Below are 20,419 nucleotides of genomic sequence, written 5' to 3'. Positions count from 1 at the left end.
CTGCGTCAGTCAAACTAAAATACTGGGAAAAAACCCTGCTGCTTAATGAAGCACCTCAGTGACATCCTCTAGAAGGCAACTATCAACAGGCTTATGACAAGAGGACATCCAGTGAGAGTACATACCAAGTATATGGAGGTTTCCATGTTGGCATGAAGATATTCCATATTCCACAACAAATCCTATATGCATAGAATGCTCTTTCAGCATAACCAGAATCTCAAATAAGCATGTTGGGAGCAAACACTTCCACTTAAAACAAATCAAGGACTGAGGCAAGAAATCAGTACCTCCCATAGAGTCCAATATCTTTTTCTTTCAAAAATTTAATAAATTTAGCTTTTTAATGTCTTCAACAGCTTTGCCTAATAAACTTCAATTATCCTTTGGCAGCAGAGGAAAAACTTTGATTAGAGATACTGATTTTCCTTCACTATTTGAAACTTCATTTAAATAGTCTTAGATTTTCAGATACTGAAAGACAATCACACATGCATGTGGTAGACTTTGGGTTTCTGGTTTGAGGGCTGGGCTATATCTAAGCAGCAGATATTTCACTTTTACCTATCAAACTTTGGGGAAGATTGTTTTCTGCAGCATATCCCACCAACTGCCCCCACACTACCTCTGAGCCTGCAGGTTATTTGGTGCCAATGACCCCATGAGCCTTAAGAAGTCTCTCAGCAAGGTTAAAGTGGTCCAAAACATGACAGTCTTTACAGACCATGTGTTCAAAACAAACCCCAGTTTAGTTAGCAGAAAAGATAGCTCCTTATGGTTGCTAAACAGCTTTGTGTTTCCCAGTGTTAACCACCATCCAGAAAAAAAACTCTAAGAAAATCTAGTGTTATGATCAGATTTACACCAGGCAGCTGCCTAATGCAGACCAGTATTGGCCCTGTAAATCTGACAGATTCATACATAGACTATTAATGTGCTTAAGCACTCTGACAGCAAGAACTGCTTGTAAATATTATCCTCTCTGTAACACCTAAGCAATATCCTGCAAGCCACTGAAATAACTGGGAAGTTTGCCACTGACAGATTAAGAAGCCTATTTGACACTGATTGGATCATGTAATTTTGCATAAAATTTGCCCCACAGACTTCAAATTCAAACTTTTCATGAAAACACTTTGTTTGTACAGAGAATCAAAAAACTGCTGCCAACACCTTTTCTCTCTGCCTATGAAATGACCAGAGTCACCAAAGCATAGGACATATATAGTGGAAGCACTGACACATGCATGATGTCTTTGAAAGGCAGGAAACTATCATCAGCTGCCTTCACTGCAGCTTCAGAAACTCCTCACTCTTCTAATGTGGTTTAGGTGGGACAAGTGCACAGATGAGTAATGCTTACACCTGAGGGAGAGAATGTATCTTTCAGCTAAGCTGTGCTTAAAGAGGGGCTCAGAGCATTAGTCATGCTGACAAAGCTCTGGACAAGGCAACTGAGTCAATGACCCTTTGCACCATGAAAGAAGCAGCTAGGCAGCGAACAATGCCCATTCTTCTAAATGAATGCCTCAAATACCAGTTCAGCTATGAATACCATTATTTCCAGAAGTGAGTTACAGACACTTTACTTTCAACCTTGGGTTCTACTTTGGGCAGAAATGAGGCAACTGTAGATTTATAGTCCGAATTTAAAAGTAGAGAAATATCTGTGCTACTTCAGATGTCCCTTGATCTTGCTGAATTCTTAATAAAACATTTCACTACACAGAGCATTTTTCAGGTCAGGATGCCACAGAAAGGATAAAGCTGAGAAGAAAAAAAATCTGCTTTTACAAGTATCTACAGTCATTTAGTTAATGCAGCCTCATTCACACTCAGTGTTCTTTTAGCTGATCCATTAGACTCAGCAGAAACTGCTTATCTCACCTTAGCAAACTCATGGGCTTTATTTTTTGTTTGTTTGCTTGTTTTGCTATTTGTCTGATTTTGTAGTTGTTTTATTCTTTTCTATTTAAAAATAGCCTTTGTTTTCCAACTGGCTTCTGCTGTCTACAGCACTTGATGTTTTGGTTTTTTTAGGTTTCTGCTTTCTAGAACAGCAGGCTTTTAAAAGTCAACAGCCCTCTCCAGTGAAGTGGCCTTGTGGGAATACTGATTGTAATCAAACTGCCATACAATAAACAATGTTGGATGAGATCTCCTGAAGTCACCTGGCCCTTGAGTCAAAACAGGTCCAACTTAGAGCAGGCTACTTTGAGCCGTGTCCAGTCCAGCTTTGAGTATCTCTGAGGATGGAGATCCCACAAGCTCTCTGTGCAACCTGTTCTAATGTTTGACTACTCTCTTGACACAAAAGATATTTCTGAAGCCTAATCAGAATGTCTTTTGCTGCAACTTGTGTCCATGACCTGCTATCATTTTAACACATGCTGTGAACAGAGTATGCCTCCTTCCCTACAATATCCCATTTGGTAGTTAAAGGAATCAGTAACATTCCACATAAGAATTCCCTTTGGACCGAATAAATAAATCCAGCTCTTCCTCTGCCACTCCTCGTATGTAAAGTCCAATCTGAATGATGAAGAAAACAGAGGCCATACTCATTCTGAAAATGAGTGTGGCAGGGCACTGAGCAAACCTGAGGGATAGGAAGGACTTCTGGGGAGAAGCAGCTTTTACAAAATCTGATCTCCAGTAAGAGATTAATTAATTACAGCAATTTGGTCACCACCAAAAGCCTTGTGAAGGATTTGTCTTGGTGCATACTGGATGCAAGTCTTCTGCACATAAAGTCATGAAAATACATTAGGAGGGGAAAGTGGTGTCAACTAAATGCAGGAGTGCTGTCATTTCAGGGAAATCATTGACTTCAGCAGACCTGCAAGCTAAGCCTGACATGGCCACAGCTCACCTCCACAGCAAGAGAGGAGATGTCACTCATGCCTGAGCTCTCCTGCCAGCTCTGACCACCCCACTGTGGGGCTCACAGAGTTATCAGATACCTGTCTGAGAGGCAGCCAAGGGTTCCTAAAGGCTGGTTGTGGTCAGCACTCAGCATGTTTTTCAGGCAGTCTAGACCTCTCCTAATACAGAAGCTCTTCAAAACCTTGAAAGGAAGAAGCCAAAATAAAAGTGAAGGAAATTTACTAGAAAAGGAAAAACTGGATCCAGAAAAGAGGAAAAAGGGCAATGGTCTATAGAACAAAAGTGGAAAACAAAGGAAAAAGCAGTGGAGGATGCTAAAAGGAAAGCAAGAAATTAATTTCTAAAATTCCAGATCCTTACATCCTAAAAAAATTCCCTCCCTTTCAGATACATCTCAAAACACCCAAGCCAAACACCAGAGAAATCCCAATACTCCAACAGTGATCACTACAGCTTTGTTAGAACTCAAACCTGACAGCAGCAGCTTTCAAACTTGCCTATGACAAAAGTAAGTGGGACCCTTTGCGGAAAAATAAGAGAAATAAACAACGTGCTTTAAAAAACAGAGTTTCCTGACAACAGTGTCACTTGCAGACTTTTCTGGTATTACATTTTAAAAATTTGGACATAAGTGACTCAGGTGTACAACAACAGCCCTCAAACGGTTGGGCTGCCCTCAAACATTTCACCTCTGGAATCACAGTCCTAGTACAGTTGCAATCTGCCAGAAAAAGTCACAAATGTGTTGGTAGCTGAGATATAGTCCATTATGCATTTTGTGAACTGAAGTTTAACAATTACACAGGGTTAGTTAGGTATTATGAGAGGTGCTGGTTGTCCTGTGCTAAGAATATCAACATGTGGTTTAATTAATGTGGTTTATACTTAGGTTCACCACCAAGTCCTACCACATAGGTGTAAGGGCAAAAGCTGCCTCAGTGTAAATAAAAATCAGACTTTTTGAGTTAAAGTGTGTAAGAACAATTTAGCTGCTTTCCATCAGACTTTACAGATGTAAGAATTTAAGCCTCCTTTTAAAGTGGAGATATTGATGTACAGATGCAAACAATCTTGCCTGAGAATTCAGCTAGCTAGCCAGGGAAAAAAGACCCAGACATTTAATGGAAAAGGAAAATGTTTCTCAGGACATTCAAGGATTAAAAATAAACAAAAGGTTCACAATTCTATTAAAGAAATATTCTTATGCAATCTGCTGATATATAACATTCTGACATATATCAATTTCTCCACTTGTAAGAAAGCCTGAGAAAAAAAGAGGTCCGAGTAATAGTAATAGGAAAAAAATATTTTTAAAAGTGTGCAATATTATATAACTTTATCAACAAAACTGTGTTAAGGGAACATGGTTATCCTGTCAAGCTCCAAGAAATCATGAAATTCAAACCTAAAAGTTAACTGTAAAGCACAAAGTCTGCCTCTTGATGCTTTTTTCTTTTTTTAGCTGTCTCCCATCATAACTTTTTCCCAATGCAACATTATAAATGTATTTTTGGATTACCCAGGTTCTGTGTGAAGTTAAGTACAGGCAACCCAAGATATACTCAATGTACAGATAAAACAAAGGATAGCATAATTGTAAATAGGGCTTGTATGCATGTGCACATGGACATCCATGCACACTAAACACACGGCAGATACCTGCAGGCATGGGTGTTTCTTAGGATGCTGAAAAACCTTCTGGCTTTCAGTCACCACTTGCTCCTCTCTAGCGCCTACTTAGGGTATTTCTTGCTCCTCTCTTGCTCTTCACTTGTGCCTACTTAGGGTATTTCTACTGAAACATCCTGCGAGTTATTGCAGATTATCCACAAACATTCAAAATGACCTGAAAATCCACCACTTATAAATGTGTGCAATTTCACCTCATTGTCATTTCCTCAGCCATGTCAGTTGATTTTAGGTTATCTGAGGGTATGAGTCATTTCAGAAGAGATCTTAAGCACTGGCTATTTTTATAAAGGATTATGCATTGCAAAATTACAATAATGCTCTTCTCTCCCCAGATCTTTCTCCCTGCCCCTCTTCTTTCTAGGATTAAGGAAAGCAAAGAAAACAAAAGAAAAATATTTCAAGACAACAAAAGAAAGATATTTCAAGAAAATGAAATTATTTTTCTCTATTTTCTCTTGCTGCTGGAAAGTCCTTGGTTACTGAAAATCCAGTCAGAACTAAATTGTTGTCATCTATCATACACAGAGGTTCAGTGCAGACTACAGATGTGGCTTTAACAAATTCTGTGACCTCCTTCTTTCCCTCTTCATGTCTGGCTGTTAGTCTGGCTGCTGCTCTGATGTAAAGAAATCCATGCAGTGCTTGAAAACAGGCATGTTGGTACATGAGAGCTGCTGAAATTTACTGAAAATTGCTGAGTGAGAGTCTGGGCACACAACTACCCACCTCAGCTTAAGTTCATACCTTGGCTTGTATTCAGATACTTGTGATACAGATGTGTGGATGCAAGAGGTCTTGTACCTATCTCCCAGCTTTCCTCCCACTGTGCCAGCTTTCCAGCTGGCCACAGGGAACACAACATCCTTTAGTTTAGGAACATGCAATTCTATTAAAATTTGTGATACATTTGTGGGTGGTTCAGAGACTTTATAATCTGCACACCTACCCAAGAATTTATCAGCATTCTCAACTATGCATCAAAGCTTTGTAAAATGTGCTTTGCTTTTGCACAGCAAATTCACAACTTATATGTCCAACTTGTTTCTCATCTGTTTGTCCTAAACATTTCCTTCCCATCTGAAAACCTGCAGGCTACAGCTCTGACTGCAACTCCAGAGCACAACCAGCTTGGTCAGTGCATCAGGAGACCTCAGTCAGAAACCACAGCTAAGTCCCCATTCTCTTTTCTGAAAGAAAAGAAAGCAAGCAAGAAAACTACAACCAAAACAACAACCAAAACCAATTTAACTCAACTTTGCATTGGACTCCAAAGCAGCTTGTCCACAGTGACATGCCTTACAGAAGTAAGTAATTTAAAATAGCCACACAAAGAAACACAATGTAAATAACTTGAATCTAGCCTATATTTGTGCAGTAGCTCACCCAGACTTTGAGAGAAGGATCAGCTGAATAGGCAGAAAGATCTCTACTACTTCAGTGGATCTGGCTTTCAGTTGACAATAATCTACACCAATAGATTTAAAGCCCATAGCTACACCTTTTTTATAATCTTTCCCTGCAGATCAGCTTTCCTCTTCCCTTTTCACTTGGCAGTGTGTTTGAGACACAGTAATAAATACTGTTAAACAAAAGACCATCTTCAAGAAATGATGATGAGTCTCTAACATCCTAACATTGTTTTACAAACATCACAGATATTTTAAAAAATAAAACCATCATTACAATTACAGAATACAGTAATTCTGCGGTATTCAACATATTTTCCTGATGTCCTATTTTTATATTGTTACAGAAATTATCATAAGAATTTTACAAAACAAGTTCCTTCACTGTCCCAGCTCCATCTACTTATTTTGCCTCATCCATTGCAAGCTCTTAAAGAGCCATTTGGGATTTTATTCATTGCTTCAGATAAGCAATGAGTTAATGTTTTTCCCTGTACATATTTTAAAATTTATTCAACATCTTAAGAAGGCTTAGCTACACAAACAGCTGTCTCTCAGCTAGTATTTGCATTCCTTCTTCCACATGAGTTATTTCTTCTTTGTTCTAAACTAATCAGCATGGCTTAGTATGCCAATTTCCCTGAATGGACATGTCAGTCAGAAACCTGACCACTGTGCTTTTCAGCAAAGCTAATACTTACTATTTAGTCTTCTGCTTTTTCTCCTCAGCTAATTAGAATTAATAGCAGATTAAAGTCTATGATAACAACTTTCATTTGAGAATTTGTAACCCTTTTGGAAAATACTATTTATTAGCACATATCCAAGAGGTGAAACATTGCCACCCACACCAGAGGTGAAACATACAGATGACAGACAACAGTTCTATATAACAAAGCTGAACAAGACATTAAAAAAGGCAAAATTATCTTGAAAATGCAGGTAGTAAAGATGGATCATCATTAAGAATTAGAATCTGAACAATTAGAATTCATACAGTAAGTCAGACAGTCTTGAAAAAGTGTCAGCATGATTTTAACAGTAACCAGAATTTGTCTTCTTGATTTGATGCAAGCACAATGTTCTCCCAGAAACATGACTAGAAATTACTTCCTGGGTGTCCTGGATTCAGCTAGGGTAGAGTTAACATTTCAGTAGCTGTTAGAGGTGCTGTGTTTTGGATTTGGAATGAGACTAGCGTTGGTAATACACCGAAGTTTTGGCTTTTGTTAACTTGTCTTTACCCCAACTCAAGGACTGTTTTTTCCCTTGTCTCATGCTTTTCCAGTGAGGAGGTTAACAAAAGAAACTGGGAGGGAGCACATTTGGGACAGGTGCCCCAAACTGTCAAGAGGGATATTCCAGGAGATTACCATGGAATGTCACGCCCAGTATATAAACTGGGGGAGTTACCTAGTAGCAAAGTTGATCTGGGTTTGGGAAAAGAAGGCTGGCACCAGTCAGGAAGAGGTGAGCAATTTTATTGTGCATCACCTGTTTTTCCTATTATTATTATTATTATTACAATAATTATAACAATTTAATATTATTAATGTGTTTTAATTTATTTTCAATTATTAGACTGTTCTTATCTCAACAAGTTTAACTTTGATTCTCCTCGCCATTCCACCAGGGTGGGTGGGGAGGGTAGGGGGTAGGTTAAATGATTGACTGCATGGTGCTTTATTTCCAGCTGGATTTAAACCAGACACTGGGTCATGGAGGCCAGTAGATACAGCAATTGGTACATCTCATCCCAGCTGATTCAAATTTCTTAGCTAATTAACACCATTCCTGCTTCAAAGGTCTTCTACCCCAGAAGGCAGAAGTAAAGGCTTTGATAGCATTTGACAGCATTCTCCTGGAAAAGCTGGTGGCCTACGGCTTGGACAGGTGCACTCTCTGCAGGTTACAAACTGGTTGGATGTCTGGGCCCAGAGAGTTGTGGTGAATGGAGCCATATCCAATTTCTGCCTGGTCACTAATGGGGTTATTGGGCCATGTCCTGTTTAATATATTTATTGATGATCTGGACAAGGAGATTGACTGCCCCCTCAGTTTGCAAATGACATTAAGTTAGGCAGGAGTGTTGATCTGATGGAGGGTAGGAAGGCTCTGCAGATGGATCTGGACAGGCTGGATTGATGGGCTGAGGCCAGTTCTGAGAGCCTCAAGACAGCTAAGTGACAAGTGTTACACTTGGATCACAGCAACTCCCAGGCAGTGCTACAGGCTGGGGGAAGAGTGACTGCAAAGCTGCCTGGAAGTAAAGGACCTGGGGGTGCTGGTTGACAGCAGCAGAACATGATCTAGAGCATTCCTAGGTAGCCAAGCAGGCCAATGGCATCCTGGCCTGTATCAACAACAGTGTGGCCAGCAGGACCAGGGCTGTGATTGTCCCTCTCTATTGGGCTCTGGTGAGGCTTAATCTCAAGTCCTGTGGTCAGTTCTGGGTCCCTCACTTAAAGTTAAATATTGATATGCTGGAGTGAGTGCAGATAAGGGCAGCAATGGTGAATGGTCTGGAGGGTAAATCCTCTAGGAGCAGGTGAGGGAGCTGGGTTTGTTTAGCCTGGAGAAAAAGAGGCTCAGCAGTGGCCTTATTGCTCCCTACAACTAACTGCAAGGAGGTTGTGGCAAGTGGGGCATAGCCTCAAGATGCAGCAGGTTGGACATGAGGATGAACTTCTTCAAGAAAAGGGTTGTCAAGCATTGGAATGCTTGTAGGTAGGTGGTAGAGTCACCATCCCTGAAAGTGTTCTAGAAACAAGTGTACTGGCACTTAATGCTACAGTCTAATTGACAAGGTGATCAGTCAGAGGTTGGAGTTCAATCTTGGAGGTTTTTTCCAACCTAAACAATCCTATAATTCTATTCTAAGATTCTATAACTCAGCTGCAATTCTATACAAAACCATGAGGTTGTTATCCACACTTAATAATTCTTATTCCCATATTTCAATACAAACACACAAAACTCATGAGTAGAAGAAATTATAAGAGATTCTGAAAATGTCTGCTTATGCCTTCAACAGGAATTTAATTTTGCATTAAAAATTGCCCAAGAGAAGATGCAGATCAGAATCACATGTCACCTGACACACATGCATCTAAGTACTTCAGTAAAAGGAAACATGGTAAAGCTATAAGCAATGCTAACTGATACAGAGATGGGAGATATCAACAGCTTCTTATCTCCATCTTTGCTAATCCTGAAAAATGGGAGAAGACAATAAAATCGAACAAATGTAAATGCAAAAACTGAAGAAAGCAAAGCTGAGTTTTTTACTTGCAAGGCCTAAATAAAGGGGAAAATGTGACCCTGTGGGGGGACAGAAAGCTTACAACAGACAGGCTCAAAATTATTCTCCTGCTGCAATGACTTGCAGTCATCGAGCCTCTCACTTACAGCAGGGACACGAGCTTTCCCAACAGCTGCCTCTCTTTGCAGGTCCAGTGCAGAGCAGGAAAGGACAGCTAGTGAAAACATTAGGGCAAGACATGATGTGGATAAGCAGTCCTGGAAAGAAAAGGTAACACAGAACACCTAACCCTGGTCTTTTCCTCTTTATGCCCTATCAAGCAATACTGTAGACATACCAAATTTGACCTACAGGATTTCATGCCCATGCACTGCAGGATTCATACAGCTTCCATGGTCTTGGGTGTTGGACTAGCTAGATACTGAATTCACCCTGCCAACATTCCCGTTCCTTTTTTTTATCTGAGTGAAAAGTGCACTTTCTTTTAAATTAAGATTGTGCCAAGTATAAATAGTGCTTTCACTCAATAATAGTCAAACACACACAAAAAATGGGTAGAACACAATGTTCTCTTTTTAAATTCATTACCAGGCCTCTAGTGCACCGAATGAGATTTAAATCAATGTGTACAAAACTGGCAATAACAAATCAAACCAGCAAATGCAGGGAAAAAGGGTAGAAAGAATGTATTTTGTAAAGCAACATCAAAGCAAATATTTTTGCAACTTCTGAACTAAAACATACTAGAAAGCTGTGTCATGTAGTCTAAACAACCCCTGGTAATTTATCTTGTGCTTACCCAGAATCAGATTCATGCCCTTATCACAGCAAGTAATTCCTAGAAGGGAGGAAGCAGGAGGTGTTTCATTCCTTCATTCAGCACTCTATCACATTCAGCTCTGAAGGACTCCCCAGGTCTAAATCCTTCTTTCCTTCCCCCTTCAAAAATTAAAGTATCTGCCCTCAGACCCACTATATAATGTCAGGAACTGCATTGTTTTTCATTAATAAGAGAGTATCTAAGAATGTAAAAGGCCAAAGCAAGGATAATTACACCAGTGCAGTGTGCTGAACAGTCGCTGATATCTCCATAATTTACTAAACCACAGAAGGGAGCAATATGATGTGCAGATATTACTATGGCTATTATGTGACTGTAACAGGAGACATTCCAAAAGCAAGTGGCTGGGAAATACCAGATTCTTATTGAACCCATTAACAAATAAATGGCTTGTGTAATGGTCTCCTTGTTGTTGCTGAAATAAAATCACTCCAGTTCCCATCTGTCATACTTTTTATTTCTTCATACTGACTCTGTGCTGTATTGCAAGTCTGCTAATTAAACCATTCTAAATCTACACTTAGAAGTTCATACAGTATCAGATGCCTAGTAAGGTTAAATTTGACCTAAAGGTTTTCTTTGAAACAACACATACAAAAAAATTAGGGCAACAGGGAGAAACCCAGAATTGGTGCAACTGACCTGCACAGTGAAGACTAGGCTGTGGTCAGTAATATTTAGAGATGGCTCAGCAACTCCACAATTAGTGCTGCTTAGGTAGAGTCCATGAGAGGGCAAGAAATGGACAACAATTTAACAGAACCTGCAAATGGTAGCATTAACCCTGGTTTTTGTTCTGTCCTACTCTGCTTTAAATCTGCAGAACTGCGCATTTACACTAACTCAATAGAAAAAAGTCTGATGGATGAACATTTATGGAATTATTTTACTTAATAAAGAAAAGAGCAGCACTGACAACTGGCCACCCGCTGCCCCACATCCCACATGCATTGTGCAAGAGGGTCTTCCACTTCTCTCCTAGATATGCGCTTCTTGAAGATCTGTGTGAAATATGCAGGTGGATTTGGGCAGAAAAAAACCACAGAGAAGTATTTTGGAAGCATTTGTCGCATAAAGGTTTTTCCAATCCATTCTGATTTTTGATGCCAAAGGCTAATTTTAGGTCTTTGTGTTTGCAGTTCCATTAAGATGATCAAATAACCTGTCTTTCATATGGATTAATCAGGAAACTATGAAGGCTGCTAAGTTAAATAACATTTAAATATGCAAACAGCTGTGTGCTGGAAAGCAGAGACATTCCTCCTGGGGTGGAACAATAAAAACACACATACCAGCATACTGAAAGTTATGGGCTGCTGCTCAGGAAATCAGTGTTCACAAAGAAAATTGTTTGTACCTCCCCTACTCAGTTTTTGCTTGTTAGATAATAAATTATGAGCACTTACCTCTCAAAAAGGGTGTAAATCTATTAATGAATGATAATAGGAGTTTCAACCACACCAAGCTGAAAAGTCAGTAACAAGATAGAGAAAAAAGCCACCAGAAGCATGGACCTGGATTTCTTATTTAGCCACTGACACATCTGATATATGTCATAATGAAAATGCAAGTGACCCTATTGCCAATTGTATTCTGTTTTGAAAGAAAATCAGTAAACATTTCCAGTAAAGTCCATGGGGTTTCAGCACATGCTCCACACCTTTACTAAATCAGAGCTGTAAAAGCAAGTATTATTACACTGCACTCAGAAGAGACCTTCATTACAAATGAGTTTTCTTAATATTGAAAGAAAATCTCAACCATTCCTACTTAAAATGAGAGTAGGGAAACTAAAAGGAAGAAAAAGGTTATTATTTATAACACAGTGACTATGGTTATGCTGCAGTTGGAGGACCAATTACATCCTGGTTACACACTCCAACTCCACTAATTCATATAAATGAAGTGCTCGCTACATGACAGGGTAATTGCAGTGTAAATACAATAGACTTTATATAACTAGATACTGAAAAAGAGCCTGTGTTACTGAGGTGGCAATAAGAATTAATTTGGACGTGTCATTAACCTTCAAATTCTTTGAATCAGTGATAATTAGGATATAGAAAAGCATAACTAAAAATGTAATTACACTGAACTACGGGCTCAATTGTGCAAGTATTAAGAGGCTGCTCATGGGAGTAACTGTGCTTGAACATGAACTGAGTATGACCAAATCAGGCTGTAAAACACTACTGTGGGTTTATAAGGAAACAACACGGAAGTGAAAAAAAAAATTAATGACATTTTTCAGATGTAAGAAGCATGATGATGGTTGTTCTGATATCAAAAATCATTCCTTTATATTATGTAGCTAGTGGGGTCAAATTCTGCCAGGAAAGCCCCCCTTCCCTCTGAGTGCATGTTACCTGTAGCCACTGAAGTGGCTGGTCTATCCCTCCCCTAGAACATTTCAAATGAAATACACAATGAGTACAGACACAACTCTGTAACATGAAAGTGCTAGTGTTCCCTATATACATCCAATCTTTGTTATTTCCCCTTCTCATTTTGGCTTTGAAATTTTTTCATTCTTGAATGCCTTACCTTTGCTGGTAAAAGTGGGAGACACATATGGAACACTGGTGATACTAACAATACTGCTTCTTGCCTTGTATTGGAAGGCAGCTGCAGCTGGGGGAGCTCTGGCTATTTCTCAGCTCAAGATAAGGAAAGGAGATTCTCTTGCTCACTTTTAACAAATACTCAGTCACCTAAGCATACCTGTAGCTTCCAGAGAAGTGCTGCTTCCCTCCCTGGAAACGCTGAGCCTTTCAAGGTACACCGCTTACACTTGTTCTTGCATTCTTTGCTGTGATTAATTGCAGCAGCCTCATGTTATGTTTTCCATAAAATTTTTTTTAACCTCAATTGCTGAACAGTACAGAAGCCACTAGAAGTTTCTGTTCCCTCTTTATTTACTGTCTGTTGAAGTGCAATTATACCTACACCCTCCAAATCATTGCTATGGAACAAATGTATGTTCCATAGCAATATCCTAGAAACATGGACAGTTTTAAAACTCACCACAGAATCAGACATGAAGTGAAAAAGAAGATGCGGGTGAGATTTTAAAAACCAGCCTTCTAATAGAATGAGAGATACAGCTGCTTGTTTGTGCATACTCATCAAATCCCATCTTGCAACACATGTATGGAAATGAAGCAGAATCCATTACCAAACACGCCTCGTCAGCCCACACTCTGACATGACACACGTAATGCAAATATTTACAGCAGGAAGTCCTCAGGAATGATCAGTCACCACCAAATAGCAGCAGCTTATCAAGCAGTAATTCCTGCTGTGGGAAACCCAGCTGAGGCAGCACTTCCACACAAACACAACAAAGAGAAGGTCTCTTTCAATAATCAGCTCCAATTTACACAGCTTTTCCCACAATGCCAGGTGTATCTGATGAGTCCCACCACGATCTGTGAGACAGAAACAGCAGCATGAAAGCTCCAGAGGTTCAATCAGCTGAGGTTCTTTGCATCTAATACATAATGAGTGAATGCTCCCAATTTAGTGAAGACATTTGTCCTGAGGCTAAAGCATTGATTCTCCACTTACTGCCTTTTAATTGTGATGTATCCAATTTATCTTTTCAGGCTATAAACTCTTAGGCAAAAAGATTCTTCTTTCTTCTGCATGCTCTTCTCATGCTAGCTTTATTTTACTGCAAGAAAATCTTGCTCAGGTTGAATCATTTTTATATTAAGAATATAACACGTCCCTACTGCTAGAATTAATTGCTGTAACCTGTATTTCTTTCTACAACAATGTCTGATATAAAGTTGAATCAGTGATGACAATATTATGGATAAATGAAGAGAAACAAATATAGGAACATTCCAGATGTTGCGAAAATGCTCTTTTCTACTGAGAAAACTGTTTGCTCGTCCATACCAATGTTTATGCTTTAGTAGTATAAATGCCTATGCACAAGCAACACTGCTTTCCACTAGTTCAGAAAAAAAGGAGCAGGCCAGGATATTCCTTTTCTTTTTTTCCAGAATTGAAGGTGCTCTTTTTTACTGTCATTACCGCCAGGCCTATCTGCTGCCCCAAATTCACATTTAAGCTTCTGCCATGTATGAATTGGCCAAAGTGCACAGTCCTTCATTCTCAGATATTCAAGCCTGATGATTCACAGGCAATAAAATGTGACAGGACTTTTCACCAACAAACGAACTGCAGGGCATCCTAATCAGCAGGCAAGGCAGCTCTAATAACTGGGTTACGGCATAAGAGATAAACTCAAATGGAGCAGAACATTCATAAGACAAGAAATGTGAGATGCTACTCAGCCTAAAGCACCACTGGTGCTACACAAAGACATTCAACTTACACAGCAGCTTTTTTTTTTCCTTTGGAGGCAGGATTCCTTTCAACTGCCAGTTAAAGATGGTCTCAGCAGCGTGTGAACAAGAATGGCAACTGCTTACAGCCCCCAGCATGACTACTTCCAGCTTCTTTTCCCTTTCCAATTGCAGCAAACTGCAGTCAGACAGACAGTGGAGGGTTCTTTTTTCATTGCTGTTGTTCTAGATTGTGGTGTTAGGATACTGCTGGTTATCAGTGTTTTCAGACTCGATGACAGGACACACACCAAGCAGCCAATATGCCAGCTGCTGCCCCTGATGCAGAAGCTGCAATGTGCTCGGAGGCTTGGACAGAACCCACCTGGGTGGCTCTGGCATCAGTAGCAGATGAGTTAGTGCTAGCAGTAAAAACACTGTCCCCAGAAGGTCACCTGTCCTCAAATGCTGCTTCTCAAAGGACACCTGCTCTGGATCTTTTTCCTAAGCTGTGCCAAACAAAAACATTTGCTTATGTAAAAAACACAAAGCCTCCTTCCCTCTGTCCCTCTATGGACAGCTTAAGAGTCAGTGAATTTATGACACTATCACTACAATGGCAAACTTTCTTTGGTTTCAAAATACTTCAACCTCGACACCCACAGTAAGAACCCTAATGAGACTTCCCTGTAAAGCTATTTTTTCTAATACATTTAGGTCCATTAGCCACTGCTTAATTTCCTACTGGCTGCAATAGAGGGTCAATTTCTCAGCACAGACCACAGGATGGCTTCTTTCAGAAAGGATACACAGGAAGCTGTCCCAGGATCTGAAGGAAGCTTCCTCTGAGGAGCAGAGGCTGTCTCTGCACCGAGGCCACAGCAGTCAGAAGACCACAGCTTTTGTTGGTACTATAAGAATTACCATGCCCAACCCCTGGGTAAGTGCTCTGAACCACTGGAGCAGTGAAGACAACTGAGAAATTTGATACATCCACCTCCATCAAGAAGGGCCCCACGTGTAAAGTCTCACTAAGGTAAGAAGTGTCAGGAACCTCAGATAGCTACAGGCATGGTGCCAGAGTGTCATGGCCCTAAACTGATTGCACAAAATAGTAAAATCACAGTCAAAGGTGAGTGTTTTCAGTTCTAGAGATAATGTCTGCACTTTGCATGGTAATATCCAACTCCCAGCAGCAGCAGCTAGTGCACACAAAAACCAAGAAAAGAGTAGGGCTGGGCAGATCCTTTGTTATCCCCTTCGCCACCTTTGCAGTGGGAGCAACACCGTTTGCCCGTGTTACAGGATGCTATAAAACATTCAAATACTTCAGTAATAAAGGTCGGACATGTACAGCAGAGAGGCAGATGGAGAAAGCCATCTGATAGTGTCAGCTGGGAGTGGAATTTGGAGGATCACACTTAGCTGAAAGCCTTCACACAGGCAAGAGTCAGCCCAGTATTTTTTTCCAAACTCTGAAGGAGTTTTCAAATCTATAGCACTTTTTCTGCCTCTTTGCACTCACACAGAAGGCTATGTGCAAGTTCATACTGCATAACTTTTACTAATTTCATACATACTGCTGATACTTAATAACAAAGAGCAACCCTTCCATACTAGACCTAAAAAATTTGTGCAGTTGGCTCCAACTCAGATCTAAGATGGGGACAAGAATAACTCAAAAACAAATTCTAATCTCTCAGCATAATGGTATTTATTGCCTGGGTTGGCTGGCTTACCTTTCAGAGAAGTCAGTGACTAAATCAATGGCAGACATTATCCCACTAAATTACAACAACTGAGAAATCAGTAACAAGTCCTGGGGCAACAAGACGTGACTCAATACAGGCTACAAAGAACTTTTCAGCATCCCTCACAATGAAGATATCCAGGGCCACATCCTAATGTTCTTCTGAAGACAGCTAAAGGAAATACTCCAGGCTCTAAAACTGATGAATGGCTTCACCATGAGCACATCAGAAAGGTGCAATGAGACAAGAATGCCTTTCAGTCTTAAAGGATGTGCCAGCAGCCCCGACCCAGCATCTAGTTTGCAGCTGTATTGTGTATCAAAAGAAGGCAAAAAGAAACCATCAAAAGTCTTTTCATGGCTCAAGGGTGAAAAAATGAAACTTTTCTGGCTTTGGTGGAATCAGATACAGCCAACACACAGCATGGGAGACTTTTCAGCCTTTCTAGAAATATTAACTTTGGACTGGGGAAAAAACCAATCAAAAACCCATAGCAAAAAAGCAACAAGAGAAACAAAACCAAACAACACTAAAAAAAAGGCTAAAAAATTAAGTGATGTCCACTGAAACTGGCATACACCCATAGGCAAGACAGCTCTCTCCTGAACCCATCTTCCAGACTAAACAATATCTGAACTAGATCTTTTTCTAGGTCTTTTTTTATGCTGGTTGGAATACAACTTCTCAGCTCATGCAGGTCTCTGCCAAGCCTGGCATGCAGTAAAACACTGTCAGCAAGGCCAGACAAGCTTTGGAGGTCATTAAGTCTTTTTGTGGGCTTCTAAAAGATGTTTCACTCTCAGGGTGATAAAATTTTCCAATACCAGACAAGATATATAGCTTTTTAGAGCTATCTAAGCCACAGAGCTTTGCTAGGCTCTAGCAAATCAAAATTGCTCTCAGAAGCCTCAATCTGTCAAAAAATGATGTTCATATCCCCACTTCTTACCACTGATGGGGGCATGTTATAGTTTCCTTGTTCCTGGAACTCAGAGGCACTGCTGTAAAAATGCTCATTTTGAAAAAATCACTTTAGGAGAGGAAAATCTTTTCCCTTTCTGGACACTTACTGTATTTACTGTCCAAGGATACCAAATCCTCTACAAGTATTACCCAAATCTCACAGCACCCAGAAGAGAGAAGAGAACTTTACAGAACAGCATACAGCTAGGATGTGGGACTTTCCCCAAATCAGAGAGATTATCAGTGACAGATTCAGAGCTGAATCTACATTCTCTTGCCATACAAACCCACATCTTCATGGAAAGACTACCCATTTCTCTGTACCATAATATAATGAAAACCAAGAATGTTCAGTTTTGACATAAAGATATATAAAGCAAGCAGGGAAAGCAGGGCATAGTACAGTGACAACAGAACATACGTGGAAAAAAAATAAACATAACTTACAGGAGCTGCGTTGTTTTTCACTGTCACACTTGGAGTTGTGGCTCGTAGCGCCCCACTCACACCATGGTAGTACTTGAAGCAGATCTTTGTTTCAGCTAAAAAAAACACCCAAAAGGGACAATTAGGATTAAAAAAATTGCCAGGGGTAATCTGCATGATCAGCTACAGCTCACAGGCACAGGGCTGGCAAGTAGCTAAATTATAAATTGTTCATTCTAAATGGATGACACAACAGAATACCTCCTGCCTCTGATCCTCCCTTTTATCAGGGTGAAATTTGGAGTTTGGTTCATGGATTTAAAACAGTAAAAATCCAGAAGTTACCACAGACAGACCTTAGAGCATCCATTAGGAAGAAAAGTAGGGGCATATAAATCTTCCCTGTTCAGACATACCAAGCACTAATGTGCAGAGAAATTTAGGAGCTATCTTAGGACATGATTGCATAGCTGCTCATTGACAGGTTTTACTGTGCCAATTTGTTCTGGCCTTGGCTGGGGAAAGGATGTAGATCTCCATAGATTAACTGCTCTGACAGTTACTACATTAAAGCATTTTCAGGAATAGCAGAGTACCACCAGACCCTGCCTTAGTGTATTTCCACTGACTTCTAAAAATCTAAATTAGGTGAGGAACACAGGAAAAGTCATGATTTTTGACACTCATAGTGCTGCTTTTGGCCACATGCATAGGCATTCAAATAAATAATATTGAGGGAAACTCATCTCAATAACTGTATCAAGGCACAGAAGTGCAAACAGCCTCTTGTTAATCAGCCCCTCACAACCCACTTTCTTGTTTGCTACAATAAGGAAAGACAGCTCCAGCCGGAGCTGTGTTGGTCTGTGACCACAAAGAGATGCAAAGTTGCCTACATGCCCGGAATTGGTGACTTGCTGGAGTTCATCCTGGTCTACCTGCTGGCATGCAAGAATTTTCTTCCACAGTAAACTAGATGTGACCTAGCCTGGTATGTGCCTAGGTACAGTTGAGACCCAGCAATTATGCAGCGTTACATGTGTAACAGGTATGTTTATGGGATCTGAAAAATGCCTTCTTAGAAGAAAGCAGCTTTCACATCTAGTTTTAACTGGATAATGACATGGAAATGTTCATCTGTTCCAAAATTTTCCTTAAGACCTTGCTTTGCAGCTGGTGCTGTAGCTCAGGGAAAACACCAGCCTTTGCAGGCAGAGCCACAAAAATGCTCACTGTAACTACAGTGCCTATATGTGAAAATAATAAATAAATGCCATTTACATGCTTTAACATACAAATTGCATTGCAGTTTTAATACCAGTAACAAAATTACTCAAATCACTGCAGCTGTGACAAAAAATATTAAGAGCTGAGACTGCAAACACAGATTATGGTGCTGTGATCTACTGTTTGTAGATCCAAGAAACAACGATGTAGCAGTCCAGGCAGAAGCAAAACCGGGGATATGAAATATGGTGGAGACCCTCAAAACTGCAGGCCTGAATTAGTTACCCTGATACCTACACAGGAACATAGGTGTTAAGAGAAATTCTGATATTTTTTGAAAGAGAAAATAATTTTAGAAGTGTAAAACCTTCCCAACTTTCAGCTGTCACTTAGGAAATGAAAAGCAAAGAGGTGATGTTCCCAAGTAGTTTGAGCACTATTCAGTTTCAGGTGGCTTCCCAGTACTCTAACCTGAGGGGTGCTGCAGGAATGCGTAGTCCATCGATGAGAAGCACAGTGCCAGCACACTTAAACTCTGAAAGCCATATTTTCCATCCCCACAGCCTTTTCTTCACCAGACAACCAGGTGCACATTTAGCTCATACAGTAAAATTACAGCCTCTCCCACTATATCCACAATGTGTACATGTGTCCCATTTACTTCACAGCATTCCACAAGAATTGGAACAAAATACAGAGTCCTTCAGCACTTCCAAGAGGGGCTGTGGGGCCCATCCTGGGGCTAAAATCATAACTATACCCCCAAATGAAATTCTGCAACTTTAAGAGATTTACTTGAGGTGTCAGTACAGCTGAGCAAGCGACCCTGCTGTTGCACCTGGGAGCAGCAGTTGTTTCTTTTTGGCAGCAAAAAAAGCTGGATGAGCCTGTGGGACAGAAAAACTGCAAGTCCAGATTGTATTTTCACGTTGTAATTTTCTCTACAGGACTTTTAACAGCTCAGCAGCTAACTCATTTACTCGCTGAGAGGACAGCAAAAGCTGAGGATATCACAATAGCTAAAATATGCAGTTCTCACCAATTATTCAAATCTTAATTTTCTTCTCCCCTGGAGATTTTTAGCTGCAGTTTGCATGGAACATTGAGAACTAGAATAAAGAGGAGCCTTTTAAAAAAAATATTAACTTTTGTAGTTAATAAAATATAACTTCAGGTATTAGCTTGTATGACAATGTTCAGAATGTTCAGACCCCACAGCAGGAAATCTTGCCATAGGTTGAAAAGTAGGAAATCAGTTACCACGAGAATTGGGAAAATTTTAAAAGAATCCATTTAATTAAACTAAAAATATTAGAGAGAACAGAAAGAGAGAATATATCCATATGTAGTTAATCTGGATATTTGTACCATTTTCAAGGACAAAGGATAACTAAGATGACTGAATATGTATTTGGAAAGAACTATGCAGTTATTACAGGATGCTCTTAGTTTCACATATTTGCAACCAAACTGCCCACATACAGGTGGAAACAACAAGAAAGCAACTCAAGAGAGATGCAAGTGTCACATCCTATCCAGAACAGTGGCACAGCTAGAGTCATTCATCAAGCAGTGGTAGAGGTGGTGAATAATGAACATCAAAGATTTCATTCAGAGAATAGATCTGAGGGAAAATGTCTTACGGAGGCCTTCATAGGTTGGGAAATTGC

General features: G+C 40.0%; 1 protein-coding gene across 6 annotated transcripts in view; it reads right to left on the bottom strand.

The window, feature by feature from the left end:
• HECW1 (HECT, C2 and WW domain containing E3 ubiquitin protein ligase 1) overlaps nucleotides 1-20,419 on the bottom strand; it is a 254,314-nt gene that overhangs the window by 102,468 nt on the left and 131,427 nt on the right. For all 6 annotated transcript variants that reach the window (XM_021531969.3, XM_021531967.3, XM_021531973.3 and 3 more), the window contains one exon: nucleotides 17,544-17,638. In XM_021531969.3, coding sequence (XP_021387644.2) covers nucleotides 17,544-17,638 — 95 coding nt within the window. The remainder of the gene's footprint in view (nucleotides 1-17,543; nucleotides 17,639-20,419) is intronic.

The sequence above is a fragment of the Lonchura striata genome, chromosome 1 (genome assembly GCF_046129695.1).
Source record: "Lonchura striata isolate bLonStr1 chromosome 1, bLonStr1.mat, whole genome shotgun sequence".
NCBI lineage: Eukaryota > Metazoa > Chordata > Aves > Passeriformes > Estrildidae > Lonchura > Lonchura striata.
This window is presented reverse-complemented; position numbering and strand designations above follow the sequence as displayed.